Here is a 16925-nt window from a genome sequence, read left to right as displayed (position 1 = left end):
GACTAGGAATATAGCTCAGTGGTAAAGTTCCCAAGATAAAAGAAAAAGAAAAAGCCTGAACACGGTGAGAGGCTTGAGGGGGAACGGTGAGCTGGCAGAAGAAGGCCCCTTACTCCCAATCTGAGTTTGGAGACCAAGAGCTTCCATGGTGTGTGTGTAATTTTATTTATTTATTTATTTATTCATTCATTCATTTTTTTTAGTTGTAATTATTTATTTTTATGTGGTGCTGAGGACCGAACTTGGGGCCTTGCACAGTGAGGCGAGCACTCTACTGCTGAGCCATAACCCTAGCCCCAATTTTTTTTTTAATTGAAAAAAATGTTATTGTATTTTGTTGTACCTCTTTAAAATTTATTTTATGTGGTGCTGAGGATTGGACCCAGTGCCTCACACATGCTAGGCAAGAGCTCTATCCCTGAGATACAACTGCAGCCCATATTTTAAAAACTTATATTAATATTATACCAATAATATTAGCATGTTATATTAATATTATATATTAATATTAATTTGTTCTAATTAGTTATACATGATAGTAGAATGCATTTTGATATATCACATATAAATGGAGTATAACTTCCCATTCGTCTGGTTGTACATGATATAGTTACACAGATCATGTAAGCATATGCACATAGTGTAATAATGTCTAATTCATACTACTATCTCCATATTCTTTTAAATGCAGGCAAAAAATGCAAAGTCAATAATGCAGGGAGCCTGCACATACTACTTATATCTTAATAGTTAGGCTCTCGTCACATTTTCTTTACCCATTGTTTTTATTTGTTGATTTTTTTTTTTTTGAAAGCAAAGCCCATATACTATGCCATTTCTTCCCTACTTTAGATGTGTTTTTATTTTTAAATCTTTATTTATTTTTGGTATTAGGGATTGAACCCAGAGGTGCTTGACCACTCAGCCACATCTTCAGCCCTTCTTATTTTTTATTTTGAGAATTAGGTCAGGGGAACAAGGAGAGAATTTGTCCAGAGCCAGGGGAGAAGTACTCAAGTACTCAAGATGTGACTATGGGTGCCTTGTATTAAAGGGCAGGAACCTGCCAGGCGAGGGAAGTTGAAGGAAATGGGGGAGAGGGGAGTGATTGGATACTGGTGGGTCTAACAAGATGGGTAGGAATAGGATGCCAGTGCATGTGGAAGTAAAGGAAGGGATGACTGCAGACCGGCTTTTCCTCACCACCCCCACTAACGTTGTGATAAAATACACATGACATAAACTTTGCCATTTTAACCATTCTTTAATGTACTGTTCAGTGGCAATAGTATATTTCACATTGTTGTGCGACCTTCACCAGGATGCGGATGGTTTTGAGGTAGAAGGAGGCAGGTTGTCTCCTCAGGTCTCCTGGGATCTGTCATACCCAACCTTTATTGAAAGCCACTATTCCTAGAAATTTCCTTGCTTCCTGAATGGTTCCCTTTCTCCTTTGAAATCCTGTAGTACTTGCTCCTCAAAGTAATTGCCATAGGTTGGTGAAGAAGATAAATTTCTAAAAGCTAGGCTCTGTGCCACATTCATCCTCACTTCTGGAGACCATGCTTGACCCATGAGCCCTCTGTAATCATGAAATGAGTGACTGTAAAGAAGGTCAAGGTCAGGTTTGTTCTTTTTGGGTGGGGGGCACCAGGGATTGAATCCAGGGTCGCTTAACCACTGAGCTACATCCCCAGCCCTTTTTATTTTTTATTTTGAGACAGGGTCTCGCTAAGTTGCTGAGGTTGGCTTTGAACTTGTGATCTTCCTGCCTCAGCCTCCAGAGCCACTGGGATTACGGGTGTGCACCACTGCACCCAGCTCAGGTTTGTTTTCCTAAGAAATTGACATCAGGACTGATTGATTAGGTGGAATGGGAGACTTGATAGGTGTGGGGCCTAAAGTCAAATAGCTTTGCCCATCCCTAGAGAGGTTTGATTGCATTAAGTCTATACTTGGAAACAGCTCTGTTTTTGAGAGTGCCCTTTGTTCTCCAACACAACTTCAGGATCCCCCAAGCTGCATTTGTTACCGTTTGCTATTCAGTTATGTTAGCTTATATTAAAGGTCTTTTATAAGGCATTCTGGCAAACTGTACTTTTGGTGAAAGTGCCCTGGTTTGCTCATTGCTGAAGTACCAGAGTTTCATTTAACTATAGAATGAACCGTAGCAGCATTCAATCTCTAGAAGGTTTAGTTAGTTAAAGCTGCTTTGAAAAAATGAGTTTCCAAACAAGAACTGGAAAACATTTGCTGCTTCTCTGTACAGAACAAGTCTTTATCATTTACCTTGACACTTGTGCCAGATGTTAGAAGAAGGAACAGAATTCTAGAGGCTTGAGCTCTCCTGTAGGCAGGGACCTGGAATATTCTACCTGTTGCCCCATCTATCCTCAAAAAGAGCCCTTAAGGGAATAGTTCATTACCCCTTTTTTGTAGTTGTATTTCTTCTTACCCAGGCCCACAGCTAGATGGCTGAACTGGAATTTGTACCATCATGTTGTTGTATGCCGAAGGGATTTAGGAAATGGAGCACATTTCAGGGAGTGCAGCACTGTGAGGAGGTTGTGGATGCCATGTAGCAGAAGGAATGTTTAATTAAGAGATAAGGAAGTGTGAAAAGATAACCACATTTTTTTGGGGGGGGGGTGGTACCGGGGATTGAACTCAGGAGCACTGAGCCGCTGAGCCACATCCCCAGCCCTATTATGTATTTTATTTAGAGACAGGGTCTCACTCAGTTGTTTAGCATATCACCTTTCCTGCAGCTGATTTTGAACTCGCCATCCTCCTGCCTCAGTGCTGGGATTATAGGTGTGCACCATTGCGCCAGGCAATTTCCACATATTTGAAAAGATTTGTTTGGTCAGCATGATGTCAGTGGAAAGGGACAGTTTCCATACTGTGACATCAGGTCTTTCTCTGACTGGGTTATAAGTTCTTCAAGGTTATAGGTCATGTTTCCTTCCTCTGTGCATTACCAGGGCATCACATGCTGGAATATAGGAAGCACTTTGGACCAACAGGACAATAAAGACATCTTCTTCCTTTCCCATAGCCACAGTCTGCTTGCTGTTCTTGATCTTGACTCCTATTTTCTCTAATAGTTGGATCTATAAAAGGTTCTCTGTCTATCTTCTACGTTGTATTAGTTTTCTGTTGCTGAGACAAGTTATCATAAATTTTGAGACTCAAAACCACACAAATTTATTATTTTATAGTTCTTGAATTTAGAAGTCGGCAATGAATCTGTTAAAATGAGGATAATAATAGGGCTGTGTTCCTTCTTCGGAGCTGTAGAAAAACTCATTTCCTTGCTCTTTCCAGCTTCTGTAGACCACCCTCATTCCTTGGCTTATGATTCCTCTTCCATCTTCAAAGGCAGCAACATGTGGCTAAATCTTTCTCACATCATGTCACTAGTTGGCTCCGTTTGCTTTCCTTGCCTGTTATTGGCATCAATGTGATTACATGGGGCCTGCCAGGTAACCCAGGATAATACCCATTTTACAGCCATCTGATTAGCAACCTTAATTCTCCTTTGTTATATTAACAGGGATTGGAATGTAGGCATCCTTTGGGAACATAATTTTTTCTACTATGTATCTTTTTTTTTTTTTTTAATGTTTTTTAAGGTGTTGATGGACCTTTACTTTATTCATTTATTTATATGTGGTGCTGAGAATCGAACCTAGTGCTTCACACATGTGAGACAAGTGCTTTACCACTGAGCCACAACCCAAGCCCCTTTCTACTATGTGTCTTAACATCTCCCTTTTATAACCTTTTTTTTTTTTTTTAATATTTTGGGTATAAAACCATACTCATATAACCCCTATTGTAAAATTTGGTTTTGGAGAATGTTTCTTTCTCAAACTATGATCTGATTCTGTTTCTTAAATAGAAATATTCCTTCTTTTGCTCTATAATATGTTCATGTCTTAGTTCCTTATTGTCTGTCTGCTGGAATTAATCTCAAAAATAAGTCCTGGCAACTCCCAGATGCTCAGTTCTTCTGGTGTCTCCTTCTTGAAGCTGCCCCTTCTTTAGCTTTCTGAAATTTTTCTTACCTGTCTGCCTCTGAATCATCTTTTTCTTACCTGTCTGCCTCTTCTCTACATCCCCATAGCCACAGAAGACCTGATCTTCAGTCAAACTTCTCTTTCACTGGTAATCTCATCCACTCCAATTTTAATTCTGTATTTTTTGATTTTCTAATTGTTTTGGTTTTAGATAGGGCCTTACTATAATGCCCAGGCTATCTTAACTTGTGGGCTCCAGTGGACTGTAAGCAGGTACATGCTGTCTGGCAAAATTTTTATTACTGAACCCATGGTGAGGATTCCCATATTTACAGCTTTTGCTCTGACCTCTTTTCTAAACCCCAGTCTGAATTTCTTACTTCCTCCCTGAGATTTCCAAATGGGAGAACCATGGATCTATAGCATGTGTTCCACACACAGCATGTTTAATTTGGTTTGTTGTTATCCCCTACTTCCTCCATACACATGGTCTTAAGCATCTTTTACCTCTCTTACCTTGGTGATCTAAGCTAGAAATCGCCACTGTTTCTGGTTCCTTTATTCTCATCCTTTTTCTTTCTAAACACATGGCAAGTTTAGCCTATTATATAGGCATCTTCAAAGTGGGGAGTGCAAGAAGATTGTTGGGGTATAGGAATAACATGAACTTTATTTTTATCTTATCCTTTTACAGGATATTTTTATTTTAAAACACATAAGAGCCTGGGCATGATGGCACAGGCCTGTAACTCCAGCTATTCTGGAAGTTGAGGCTGGAGGATTACAAGTGTCAGGCCAGCCTTGGCAAATAAGCAAAGATACTCAGCAAGTTAGCAAGTCCCCTGTCTCCAAATAAAGAATAAAAATAAAAAGAGCTGGGGCAGTACCTCAGTGGTAAAGTACCCCTGGGTTCAGTCCCCAGTACAAAACAAAAGAAATACATACCTACATATTTGTGTGTGTGTGTGTGTGTGTGTGTGTGTGTGTGTGTGTGTATGTTTTGGAGTGCATCCTCCAAAATTCATTCACATGCAAACACTACCAAAAAATTTTTGGCAAGTATGGGGATTCCAGTTTGTTGTAGCCAAAGAACCTTTTCTTTTTTTGGTACAAGGTATTGAACCCAGGGGCATTTAACCTCTGAGCTACATCCCCAGTTCTTTTTTATTTTTTATTTTGAGACAGGGTCTTGCTAAATTCCTGAAGCTGGCTTTGAATTTGTGATCCTCCTGCCTCAGCCTCCCACGTTGATGGGATTACAGGCATGTGCCACTGTGTGTGGCCAAAGAACCTTTCCTTAAGTGAAATCTTACTCATTTGAAAATGTAAATCAAAAGCAAAGCTGTTATGGCCAGAAATGAGGTAGGGCCCAGTTCATTCTGATGGAGGTTCTTGAGGAGTATTGCTGAAATACATATTTTTTGTTGTTGTTATAATGCTGGGGTTTGAAACTGGGGTCTTATGTATACTAGAGGTACATGCTGTATCACTAAGACACCCCTAGTTTTCTGATGTAGTTTCCTGCCACTTTAGACTGTGTAGTGTAGGTATAATTGAAAGTTTGTGATTGTGTTAGTCTTTGTGGACATCAGGAGTAACAGTTCCTAAGGTTTTCAGTCTTTCACCTTTTCCTGTATTCTGTCATTCTTACTTGCTCATGTGAGCCAGGATCACAATTCTTTCAGTCCATTTTTCCACACTTCCTTTTTTTCCTGTGTAGATCTTTCTTTGTACAGAGTAGGTTCTCAGTGAATATGTGTTGAATGAATGAACAAGTGGACACTGAAACCTATTAATAATATTAACTTCTGGAGGAGCAGGCTCTATTCTGTACCTGGCTGGTGCACAATTTGTTTTGTCTTGGGATCCCAATTGTGGTCCTTAGACTCTGAGGTTCTGTGTAGTTGCACGTAGAGTTCATGAGCTCCAGCATCTTTTCTGAAGTGGCACTGCAGTGCTGCCACTTCTCTTTAGAACTCTAAGGCATTAGTTTTTTTCACTGTTGCAAAGTGGCCCTCTTCCAGGCTTCATTTCCTTGCTTAATCGGTTTTGCCAACCCTGCATCTCCTAATGTCAGTATGACCAAATTTTAAGTGTGTTGATTAAAAAGAAACTCTTATGTAGTATTACTGAGTCAATCCTGTACATCTTAAACCTAATTACATCTGCTCTTGCATTCTGTAAATGTAGTGTTAAATCAATCTTCCCATTGTAGCTAAGGCAGAGTTTTAGATGCACTCTGCTCTGGCTGATATTCTCCCCTAGAGGAGAAACTAACAGGAATTAACAGTCTCCATTAGAGCTGAAGGCTCAACATTTTATAAGGAAAATCTGGTCTATTTTCATGTAATGGTTCAGGTGCCCTCATCCCTTTGAATGTTCTTTAGACTTTCAACCTGGATGGCCCTGCTACCTGGAAAATTATAATTGGTGCTATGCTATACTGACTTCCTAGTCCCAAGAATGGGGCAGTTGGGCTCCTGTGGGGCTCACAGACTTGTCTCATAACAGTCAGCTTAAGGGGGGAGGTGCATGGTTTTTTTGACCTGGAGAAGGATTGTTTTTGGTATATTTGTTTTAGGTTGCTAGGGATTGAATCCAGGGCCATGCACATGCTAGGCAAGTGTTATACCACTGAGTGACATCCCCAGCCCTCCCCCTCACTCCCCAGTTGGTTTTCATTGTAAGTCAAACCTCTGCTGTGTGTCAAGTTGAGGCAAGACTAATTGGATTCCCTTTGGTATGCTCAGGTTGCAGATGAATACATGTTTTCCCTGGAAGAGAATAAGAAGTCAAAGGGTCGCCGACAGCCCTTAAGCAAGCTTCCACGCCATCACCCACTGGTGTTACAGGATTGTGTCAGTGATGATGGTAAGTTTAGTCTCCTCTCTTCACTAGGGAGAAAGAGGCTCATCACATTGGGACTTGCTCTGATAAGATGTCAGAAGGTCATGCTCAGAAACAAGAATGGACCTATGGCTTAAGTGTTTTTCCCAATACTCCATACAGATGATGGGATTTCTTTTTGTATCTAATTTGCTAATCGAATTTCATTATCAGTTCGAGTATCATGATACATACTTAATATAGGAAAATCGTATGCAGATTCTTTCCTTTCTTAGGAGATACAAGGCTAATTTTTTTTTTTTTCAGAATAGCAAATTTTGTCAATGATACCAAGCCCTGTGCTGGATGTGTGGATACAAAGGTAAATAAGATAGGTCTGTTCCCTCCAGATGCTCACAGGGTAGTGGGGCAAACAGATTAAAGAAAGAAGAGGCTCCAATCCAGGCAGAGGAGACCGCATGAGTAATCATGGAGAAGAGAAACAGGAGTGGATATGCAGGGAACTGTTCTTGGCTCAGTGTGGCTCAAGTTCAAGGGTAAAGCTAGGGAGTGACAGGTGGGATAGGAGGAGCAAAGTAGTCATGAGGTCAAGTCATAGACAGCGTTATTGTGAGCCCAGAGTGAGAACCTTTTCTCACAGGCATTCTGGAGCTCTTGAAGTATTTTAAGCAGAGGAATAGCATGGTCAGATAGACATTAGAAAGACTGTTCCTCGTGATGATAGCTTCTTGAGAATGACTTTGAGTGTACCAGTTGAGCTTCTCAGATATAAGATCTAAGGATGGCAGTGGGAGGGGTGCAAGAAGGAAGTATAGAGAAGATCAGGCCAGCTGAATTTGGTGACTGGTATAGAGCTGTGAGGGTACTCAGTAAGGGAGAAAGATGAATTGATGGCCTCTCTGGTTTATAGCTTTGGTTGGGTTTGGAGACCTGCATTCAGTGTCTGGAGGATGTAGACTTGGTCAGCTATAGAGAAAGCACGGAAATGAGTGAGCAGAGGTTGAGAATAGGTGCACAGAGGAAGGAAGGAGGAAGCCTGTGAAGGAGACAGAGAAGAGGATGAGGAGACATATGCAAGGAAAACCAGGAACTGTGGCACTGAAGCTCAGGGAATGAGGACAGTAGTGGAGTCTGGTTTCCTATGCTGCTTGGAGCCTAGGACTCAATAGGAAGAGTGCTGAAGAGCCTCAGCACACTTGGGAGAATGGAGTCACTTGACTTGTTACTTTGAGTAGTGCTGGGCCTTTTCCCACCTTGTCCTCTCCTTATGATCTGATGTCAGAGCCCCATCTCTGCAGTTTTCATTGGTACAAAGCTTATGATAAGCTAGGTGGGGAATAGTCAGAATAGTGGCCAGATCTGGAGTTGGGTCTCAAGGTGTCCCCTGAACTTGTGCTCTGGTCCAGTTCCAAGAAGAGCTCTAGCCTACTTTTGTGGTTGTCCACTTCATGCTTTAGAAGAACACAGACTGTAGAAAACTGAAAAAGCAGAAAAGTTATAGAGGAAAAGAAAATTTCCCATATGCCTATTCTCCAGAGATGAGCACAGTGAATATAATGTATCATCTTGTTGATTTTTCCATACATACATATTATGTCCATGTATGTCTTTTTAAAAATAATCTGATAAACTCCCCCAGGTTTTTGTGATGAAAAATGCTCAAATATGGTAAGCTGAAGAGATGGAATCATTTTATGCTTTCCATGTGTGTGTGTTTTTTTTTTTTTACTAGGCAAAGAGCTTTATTAACCTTTTTTCAAACTTTATTCCCAGGCTTCTTCCGCTTAATTAGCTGCAAAGAATAAATTGTGTATAAGCAAAAACTGAAAAGAGCTGCAGTGGCCAAGGGGCTTGGGCTTAAAAATATTAGAGATCTAGATTTTATCAGATCCATAAACAAAACAATTTTAAAAAGCAGTCATAATATAAAACAGCAGCTCCCAGTAACTTCTTCAAGTTTATCTTCTTCAGAAGTTGATCAGTTCAGTTTGCCTCATTCTTAGAAGCCTCATCAAAATTCTCCACAAGATCTGGAATTTCATCATCATCATCCTCTCCAGTAGCAAGTGGTGCTTTTCCGTCCACAGATTGTTTGGGCAGAGCTTCAGCCAGTCTCCTTAAACTAGTCAGACTGTCTGCACCAAGTTGGTTTAAGATGCTGGGTAGCATTTCTGTCAGCTGCTTTGTCTCAGCATGGCCTGTAACGGTGAAAGTGTTTGCTGCCAGAGACGCCTGAACTTTAGGGTTGTTAAAGTGGATCACTGTTCCTTGGTTTGTAAACATATTCACCTCTTCAATACCAGAGATATTGTTTACCCCTAACTTCTTTAAAGAGAACTGAAGTTTTTTATCATCTGCTGTAGCTGTTCTATGAACCACCTTCTTCTTTCTGTGAGCAGTTCCTTTTCCACCAATTCACACTTGTGCCTGCAGTTTGGCGAGTTTTTCCTGGTTCATGATAGTTTCTTTCATCTTGTCGGAGCGGAAATGGGGCCGCGCGGGGGACTAGGGTTGGCGCTCGGGGTCTCAGGCAGACCAGCTGAGATTAGGCGCACACACGCGGGGACGCAAGATGGCAGCTTCCATGTGTGTTTTAACGATTCTTAACCAGAACAGTGTCACTTAGTTTTGCCTTATTGCTTTCTTTCTCTCAGTAACTTAGTTTATGTACATATATATATATACACACCTGTGTTTCACATTCTTTGAAAGTAAGTTGTAATCATCAGATTACTTCATTTTAATATAGCAATAGGCACATTTCCTAAGAAGGAATCTCCTTTAAATACTAGACTGCTGTCATAACTAGGACAGTAGCTCCATAAACAGATCTTTCTTTTCCTGCTCACCCCAATAATGTGTTTTAGGGTTATACATTATACTTGTAAGTTGGCTTTCTTTAGTCTCTTTTAGTCTGGTATATCCTTACCCCATTTTTAAAAAAATTTAAATTTTTTTGTGTGCTAGGAATTGAACCCAGGGGTGCTTTACCACTGAGCTACATCATTAATTCTTTCTATTTTTTATTTTAAGACAGGGTGTTGCTAAGTTGCTGAGGCTGGCCTTGAACTTGGGATTATCCTGCCTCAAAACATTTACTTGCTGGAATTATGGACATGCATTGGGATTGAGGCATGCCTGGCCCTTGCCCCACATTTTTAAAAAATATATATTTGTAGTTGAGGCATAACATTTTTAGTGAAATGTTAAGAATTAACTATAAGTCTCTGTGAAGTTTCACGTATGTGAAATGTTAAAATTTTGATTCTTGCAATTTTCACTTAACACAGTGAACATTTTCCCTTATCATTCAGTATTCACATATGGAATGATTTTGGCCACTTTTGACTTTCTAAAGTCTTACGTTTTTGGTTGTTATTATGAGCCTGTCTGTTTTTGTTTCTTTCATCACATCTCAGTCACTCTTTTTTAGGCCAAGGTTATGAGACAAATCTGTGGGCACCATGGCTCCTGACTGGATTCGAACAGTGAGGCTCTGAGGGGTTACTTTTACTTGCCTGCACTGGTCTCCTTATGCTACAGTGGCCTTCACTGAGTCTCCACACAATGGCAGTTGCCAGATGCCTTCATATTGAACATGACTGTGAGGCAGATTAGAAAATGATTTGTCTTTACTTCCAGAAAGGAACATGGGGATACCTAGTACAACTCTTAAAAATATAAATTTAATTCTTAGCTTCCTGAGACATTGGATTCAGCACATAGGCTGTTATTGGCCAACCTCTGGTCAGACTTAGCATTACATTGTAGGGCTAAGATAAGGATTCACTGTGGACATGTGGCACTGCTCTCCTCTTAGGCAAAGCCAGGAGGAATTGGGGATTCCCTGCTCATAATAGGCAGATACCCACTGACCTTTCCAGGGGAAGCTGGCAAGTCCTGACCAAAGACCATCATGTGACAAACTTTAAAGTTTGCCAGTTCCCTTTTATTTTTCCTTCCTTGTTTCCCTTTAGTACAACTGAAGGGAAAATTCATGAAGGGAAAGGACTTATGGTGCAGACATTTTAGAGGCAACTAATAACAGAGGGAAGGAAGGTGGAGCCTCACTTTGCTGTCCTTGGAGAGGGCAGAGGGTTGAATGTGGCAGCTGTTAAGGGGAGCAGAACAGGCTGAGCTCCTGGGTAAAAGGAAGAGTAGAGACCATTAATTATTCTTGCCAGAGAAATGGTACAGGCAAGACCCACTGCTGCGACCAACGTGGCCAAACTAGCAGGTTCTGGCGAGGGCGATAGGAGATTAGAAAAAATGGAGTCATACACGCAGATCTTGAAGGTAAAGCTATGATCGGGTGGAGCACCGCTCTCTGATGAAGAAACAGGTCTAAAGAATTACACCAGCAATCTTTATTATATATGTCTCATTAATCAGATTAAAGACGATGCAAGCATTATTCTTTGTATTCATGAAAGTTATAGGAGTTAGCAACACTATGCAGCTATTTCCTCAGTTACATTCTGCAGTTGCAGTGTGCAATGTTTGAAATGCTCAAGCAAGTCCACTGTTTAAAGTTAATTTGTGGCAGATTCAGAGCAGTGGAACTGGTTATCTTAGCAAGGAAGTTCCTTCATTCCCAGGAGCTGTGTGCCTGAGAGCAAGGTTGAAGCTGATAAGACTAGCAACAGGGTCTCCCTGTGGAGAGCATTACCATAGTAATTGGGCATTCTACACCTTTACATAGAAACTTTCCCAGTCATCACGCATGCCACAGCCATGAAGTCATCGGGGACCCCAGTCTCAGATACTGGTCTCCCAATCACTGTCATCGCACTTCACAACCCACAACATCAACTAGGTACCAAAGGGATCTGTTTTTTTTTTAAATTTTATTTGTTTTAATTAGATACACATGACAGTACAATGATCTTGACATATCATACATTTGAATCAGATGGGGTATAATTTCTCATTTTTCTGAGTGTACAGGTTGCAGAATCACATTGGTCATGGAGTCACGTATATACATACAGTAAAGTGGTCTGTTGATAATCATTTTACCCTTGGCCTTTGCAAGCCTTAGGAGTCTTTGGTTCAGTCCAAACCAAGGTCTAGGAGTCCTGACTGAGCTTATCTGCTCTTCAGGCCATACCACTAGTGTGCATGGCTGGTGCTGATTTATGTTTCTTTTTCTGTCCTAGAGACCTCTGAACAGCTGTCCCCTGAGGAGGAGGCTGAGGAGACAGAGGCCTGGGCCAAGCCCCTGAGCCAGCTGTGGCAGAACCGACCTCCGAACTTTGAGGCTGAAAAAGAATTCAATGAGACCATGGCCCAGCAGGCCCCTCACTGTGCTGTCTGTATGATCTTTCAAACGTACCATCAGGTAGGACCATTCCACACTCTCTGTGTACCTAGGACCAGTAATCACAGGAAGCTAGATTTAATTGTGGGTACTTTTTATTTGTCTTAAGAGGGGCTTTTTTTCTCCCCTATTTTCCTCTTCTGCCCCACTCATGTGAAATAGGAGTTTGGGGATAGAGGGGGAAAAGAAAATACTGAGTTTCAAAAGAGAAGTGCTCACAAACTGTTGGAATGCAAAGTAACCTAACACATACATCCCTGTGACCATATCCTTGCCTGCAGAAAGTAGCATGATGTGAGGGCAATGCACAAGTACAAGGATATTTGCCCCTAAATTGTGTAACTCTGATTGCTAATTTATGAATATTAACACCCCACACAAGGGTTACTTCTCTCTCAAGATAGCCCATATTCTTTCTTCCACCTTTGGTATGTAATCCTTGCTTTCCTGAATAATTCTCTGCTTGCTCCTCAATATCTGACATATAGTGAAATTCTTTTCCATCACATATGTCAAGGACCCCATTGTCCTGAGTTGAAGTCCTGGTCTTTCATACCTTCTCCAGTCCTCCTCTGGTGACACTTTTATTGGTCAGGTTTCACAGGGCAGATGAACCAGCACTGTGGATTTTTACTTGAGAATGCTTTGGAGATGATGTGGCTCAGGCTCCCCTTGAACTTGCACTCATCACAGACTTTAACTCTTTGCAGAGAATTTTGCTTTTTCATCATCCCATCTGAGACTCTTCCTCCCAGGTGTTGTGCAGTTCTGGTCAGTCAGGGTACAGGGCTGTTATTTATCAAAGCCTGAACTTCAGGTTAAAAACCAGATCCTCTGATGTTGTCACCTTCTTTTCTTTCCCATTGTCACAGTTGGTGTTACCAGTGACCAGAAGTAACTAGGGCAGGGCAGAAGCAGAGGGCCTGATTGAAACAAGGGGGTGGGAAAAGCACAGCTGCTGAGCTCCTCTGTGCCTGTCCCATGCTGGTGCATTGATGGCTTCACCATCATGCATCCCTCAGGGACTGGCTCTGGAAGGCCAGGAGGCATTAATAGCAGCAGGTGCCATGTGGCCAGCTCAGGCCCAGCTGGAACCTTCACAGGGTGACATGCAGTTGAGCAGTCTCCTTTGGGTGGTTAAAGGGGCATTTGCTGTCCTGAGCCTGGCAGGACCCCGGGTTCACTCATGATAAAGAGTGAAACCTCAGACCAGCACATTTTGGACTAGTAACTCACTACTTTCCACTGACAGAAACCAAAATGAAGACCTATATGTGCCATTGTGTTGGGGGGAAGTGATTGACCTGGTGGTGGTTACTGTGAGTGAATCTACCAATTGTAGCTCTACTAAGAGTTATATAAATGGCATATATTCAGAGGGTGATGTGTTTTGGCGCTCCATCTTTGGAGTGAGCTTAACAGTGCCATCCAGCATCAGAGTCAGTATAGTTTGCCAAGGGAAGTATGTGGATGTAATGTTCTTCCTGAAGGGGCCTGAAGCCTGGAATCATAGATGGGACTCCAGTTATGTAACAGCTCAGGTGACCTGCTGACTTAGACCATCAGAGGCAATCTGTGCTGGCCCATTAGGAGCTTCTGTGCTGGGTGCTGTCCCTGAGTGGGACCACAGTGTATTACGGCACATAGGCGCCCTCAGTGGCAGCCTTGTTGCCAATATCTTGGTGCATTTTATTACCACTCAGTTTGGAAAGATTGAAATCCCAGTTGCCTCTTACCTCGCTCCCTCTTCTCAGTTGTCCCCTAGGGGCCTTTGTTTGATGCTGCTGTGAGAAATTGAATTTGAGTCATTAGAGGTAACTTCAATTAGTAGCTCTGGGATAATGGCTGTGCACCCGGGAGCTGTAGCCATAGTCGTATCGATAAGAGAGGCAGCTTTCTGCTGATGGAGCAGGTGGGAAGCTGAGAGCATAAGTGCAGCTCACTGTGTTGTATGCTTGTTTTTTCCCCTTAGGTTGAGTTTGGAGGTCTTAGTCAGAACTGTGGAAACACTTCAGAAGTAGCCCCCCAGAAGCAGAGGACCAAGCCATTGATTCCAGAAATGTGCTTCACCTCAACTGGCTGCAGCACAGACATCAACCTTTCTACTCCTTACCTTGAGGAGGATGGCACCAGCATTCTAGTTTCCTGCAAGAAGTGCAGTGTCCGGGTCCATGCCAGTGAGTGCCTCTTGCCTTTCTTTGCATCCTCTGCCAGGAGCATGCTCCAGTTAACTGGATGTCCTTTTCACATGTGGCCCTCCCTACCCCCAGTGCAAAGGCTGCTTATGTGTTCTTGGAGAATTTGTTGCCAGTCAATGAGTTTGCTTGCACCAGTCAGCAATGTGCTGTCCTCTTGGTTGCACATGTCCAGAGGGGATTAGTTGTGCCACTTAATAGGTGTTTGTACCAGTGAATAAAGTTTTTGTGTGTGTGTGTGTGTGGTACTGGGGATTGAACCCAGGGCTTTGTGCATGTGAGGCAAATACTTTACCAAATGAGCTATATCCCCAGCCCGTGAATACAATTTTTATGGCCTTGGGCCATACTGTGTATTTGAGCCCTGGGATCTCTGACCAAGAATTCAGGTGTTTTTGTAGCATTTGGTGTCTTTGGGAGGTGGTCTATGGAAAAAAATTGCAAATCCATATTCTCACTCTGACTTCTGGGTTTAATTTGCTTTTCTCTGTGTCCCTATTAGGTTGCTATGGGGTTCCCCCAGCCAAAGCTTCTGAAGAGTGGATGTGTTCTCGGTGTTCAGCCAATGCCCTGGAGGAAGTGAGTACTCCCACACTCTTCCTGTCTTCCCCATGAGATTTGGAATATGTTTGGGGCCGGGCTATTTCATGCTGGACTTTATGTCTACTGCAGTCCATGAAGGGCATGGTAGTGATGTCAGAGAGTATATACTATGTAAACAATTCCTATGACAGAGTAGTTGCTGCCCACTTGTGGTAAGGCCTGAGTGGATCTGGAAGATGTTTGCTCCTTTAATTGAAAACCAGGTTGAGGCCTTTATGTGGAGTATTCATATACAGCCCCCTTTAAATAATTCACCTCTGAAGTTAGAGCCTTAGGATGGGGACTTAGGTGATTCATTTTGCAACCATCTCTTCATCATTGCCCCTGGAGTGTGGCATCACCCTGCCCAGGAAGCAGACTAGGCCTTATGGTGCTTCCAGTTTTGCAACTTTGCTCAGAGTTGCTATGAACATTAACAGCAAAGAGGATTATGTTAAGTCAAGTGAATACTTGGTATCTTCTGCTCCACATGGCATCTGTCTTCTACAGGGGAGTCCTGGGTATAAGGTGTGTGTTTGAAGCCCTACCTATCATTACACTGCTTTCTAAGCCCAAGGTTAGAGTTGCCCACAAAAGGTGGAGGGGAGAGCAGATTGGATGTTAGTGACTTGGTGGTGACCAATTTCTTCTTCCCTCTCCCTTCTGGGCAGGACTGCTGTTTATGCTCCTTACGAGGAGGGGCCCTACAGAGAGCAAATGATGACAGGTAAGTGTTTTGAGCAGTCTCAGAATGCCCAGGCTCAGTGCTGAAGCAGTGTGTAGGGGCACTGTCTACATAAGCTCTTGCAAGTGAGGATTTGGGAAGCACACTCTGAGGAGCTCTTAGAATACCAAGACTAATTTTAACAAAGACACCAAGGGGAGTCAAGTAGTCTCAGATCTTTTCACTCCTTTCCCCTCTGATGGCAGAGATGTAAGTAACATCCTCCTTTTAGAGGAGATAAGAATGTACTTAGGAGAGTATGAAAACCTGGAGAAGTCAGTGCAAGAGCTTTGTGGGCTGGAGGTGTGAACATTTACCTGCTGATATGCAGAGATGGCCATGCCCATAGTCTAGTGAGCACTTTTCATCAGAGAAAACTTTGGCTCAGACTTGTTATTTGGAGAGGGCAAGTGTCCTCTAGAAGGACACTGAGTAGAACTCAGGCAGTCCGCCCACTGTTAAATAGTGGAAAATAATGTGGAAAACCCAGAAACTTCCATACAGAAGTTTCTGGGTTTTCCACATTAGGCAACTCATTTTCACAGAGTTGCATTTTTGTCTCCTGTTTACTTGCTCTGAGGTTTTTACCTTGTAGAGCTGGCTGTCTAAGGGGCAGTGTACACAGGTAGGTGGCAGCCAATGGTCGACATCTTGCTTCCAAGTAAAACCCTGTGGGAATGCAGCTCCTGCCTCACAGGATCTCTGTCATGCTGCTTCTGATGCATGGCTGTTCTGCTGCCAGTTCAGTCCTTTAAAGCTACTTGCTCCCATTACTAGAGAAATTGTATTCTTCATAGTTTCAGGATAGGGCTGGTAATGTTCTTCCTTCTTTGAAGTGGAAATGGTTCTACTTAGCTTTTCACCTTTGCCTTTTTTTTTTTTTTTTGTTACCAGGGATTGAACTCAGGGCCACTCAACCAGTGAGCCACATCCGCAGCCTGTTTTGTATTTTATTTAGAGACAGGGTCTCACTGAGTTGCTTAGTGCCTCGCAGTTGCTGAGGCTGGCTTTTAACTCACTATCCTCCTGTCTCAGCCTCCCAAGCTGCTGGGATTATAGGCATCCGCCACCACACATGGCTCACCTTTGCCTTTTAATCCCTTTTATACCCTTCAGATGTACACAGAACAAATCTGTTACTGCTCCCACATAACAGTCCTGCCAGGTTTTTTTTTCTTTTTTTGGTACTAGGGGTTGACCCAGGAATGTTTAACCACTTTCTCTATGTTCAGCCC

General features: G+C 42.4%; 1 protein-coding gene and 1 pseudogene across 2 annotated transcripts in view; one reads left to right on the top strand and one right to left on the bottom strand.

The window, feature by feature from the left end:
- The window catches only part of Kdm4a (lysine demethylase 4A), a 53930-nt gene that overhangs the window by 24342 nt on the left and 12663 nt on the right, over window positions 1-16925 (top strand). For both annotated transcript variants that reach the window (XM_046468557.2, XM_046468558.2), the window contains exons 12-16: window positions 6773-6893; window positions 12029-12210; window positions 14162-14366; window positions 14887-14963; window positions 15638-15693. In XM_046468557.2, the coding sequence (XP_046324513.1) occupies window positions 6773-6893; window positions 12029-12210; window positions 14162-14366; window positions 14887-14963; window positions 15638-15693 (641 nt within the window). The remainder of the gene's footprint in view (window positions 1-6772; window positions 6894-12028; window positions 12211-14161; window positions 14367-14886; window positions 14964-15637; window positions 15694-16925) is intronic.
- Window positions 8734-9444, bottom strand: LOC124109782 (transcription factor BTF3-like; annotated as a pseudogene).

The sequence above is a fragment of the Marmota monax genome, unplaced genomic scaffold (assembly GCF_021218885.2).
Source record: "Marmota monax isolate L192 unplaced genomic scaffold, Marmota_monax_Labrador192_F-V1.1 WCK01_AAM20220418_F8-fsc00008, whole genome shotgun sequence".
Classification (NCBI taxonomy): domain Eukaryota; kingdom Metazoa; phylum Chordata; class Mammalia; order Rodentia; family Sciuridae; genus Marmota; species Marmota monax.
Note: the sequence above shows the minus strand (reverse complement) of the source record. Positions and strands in the feature narration are given on the sequence as shown.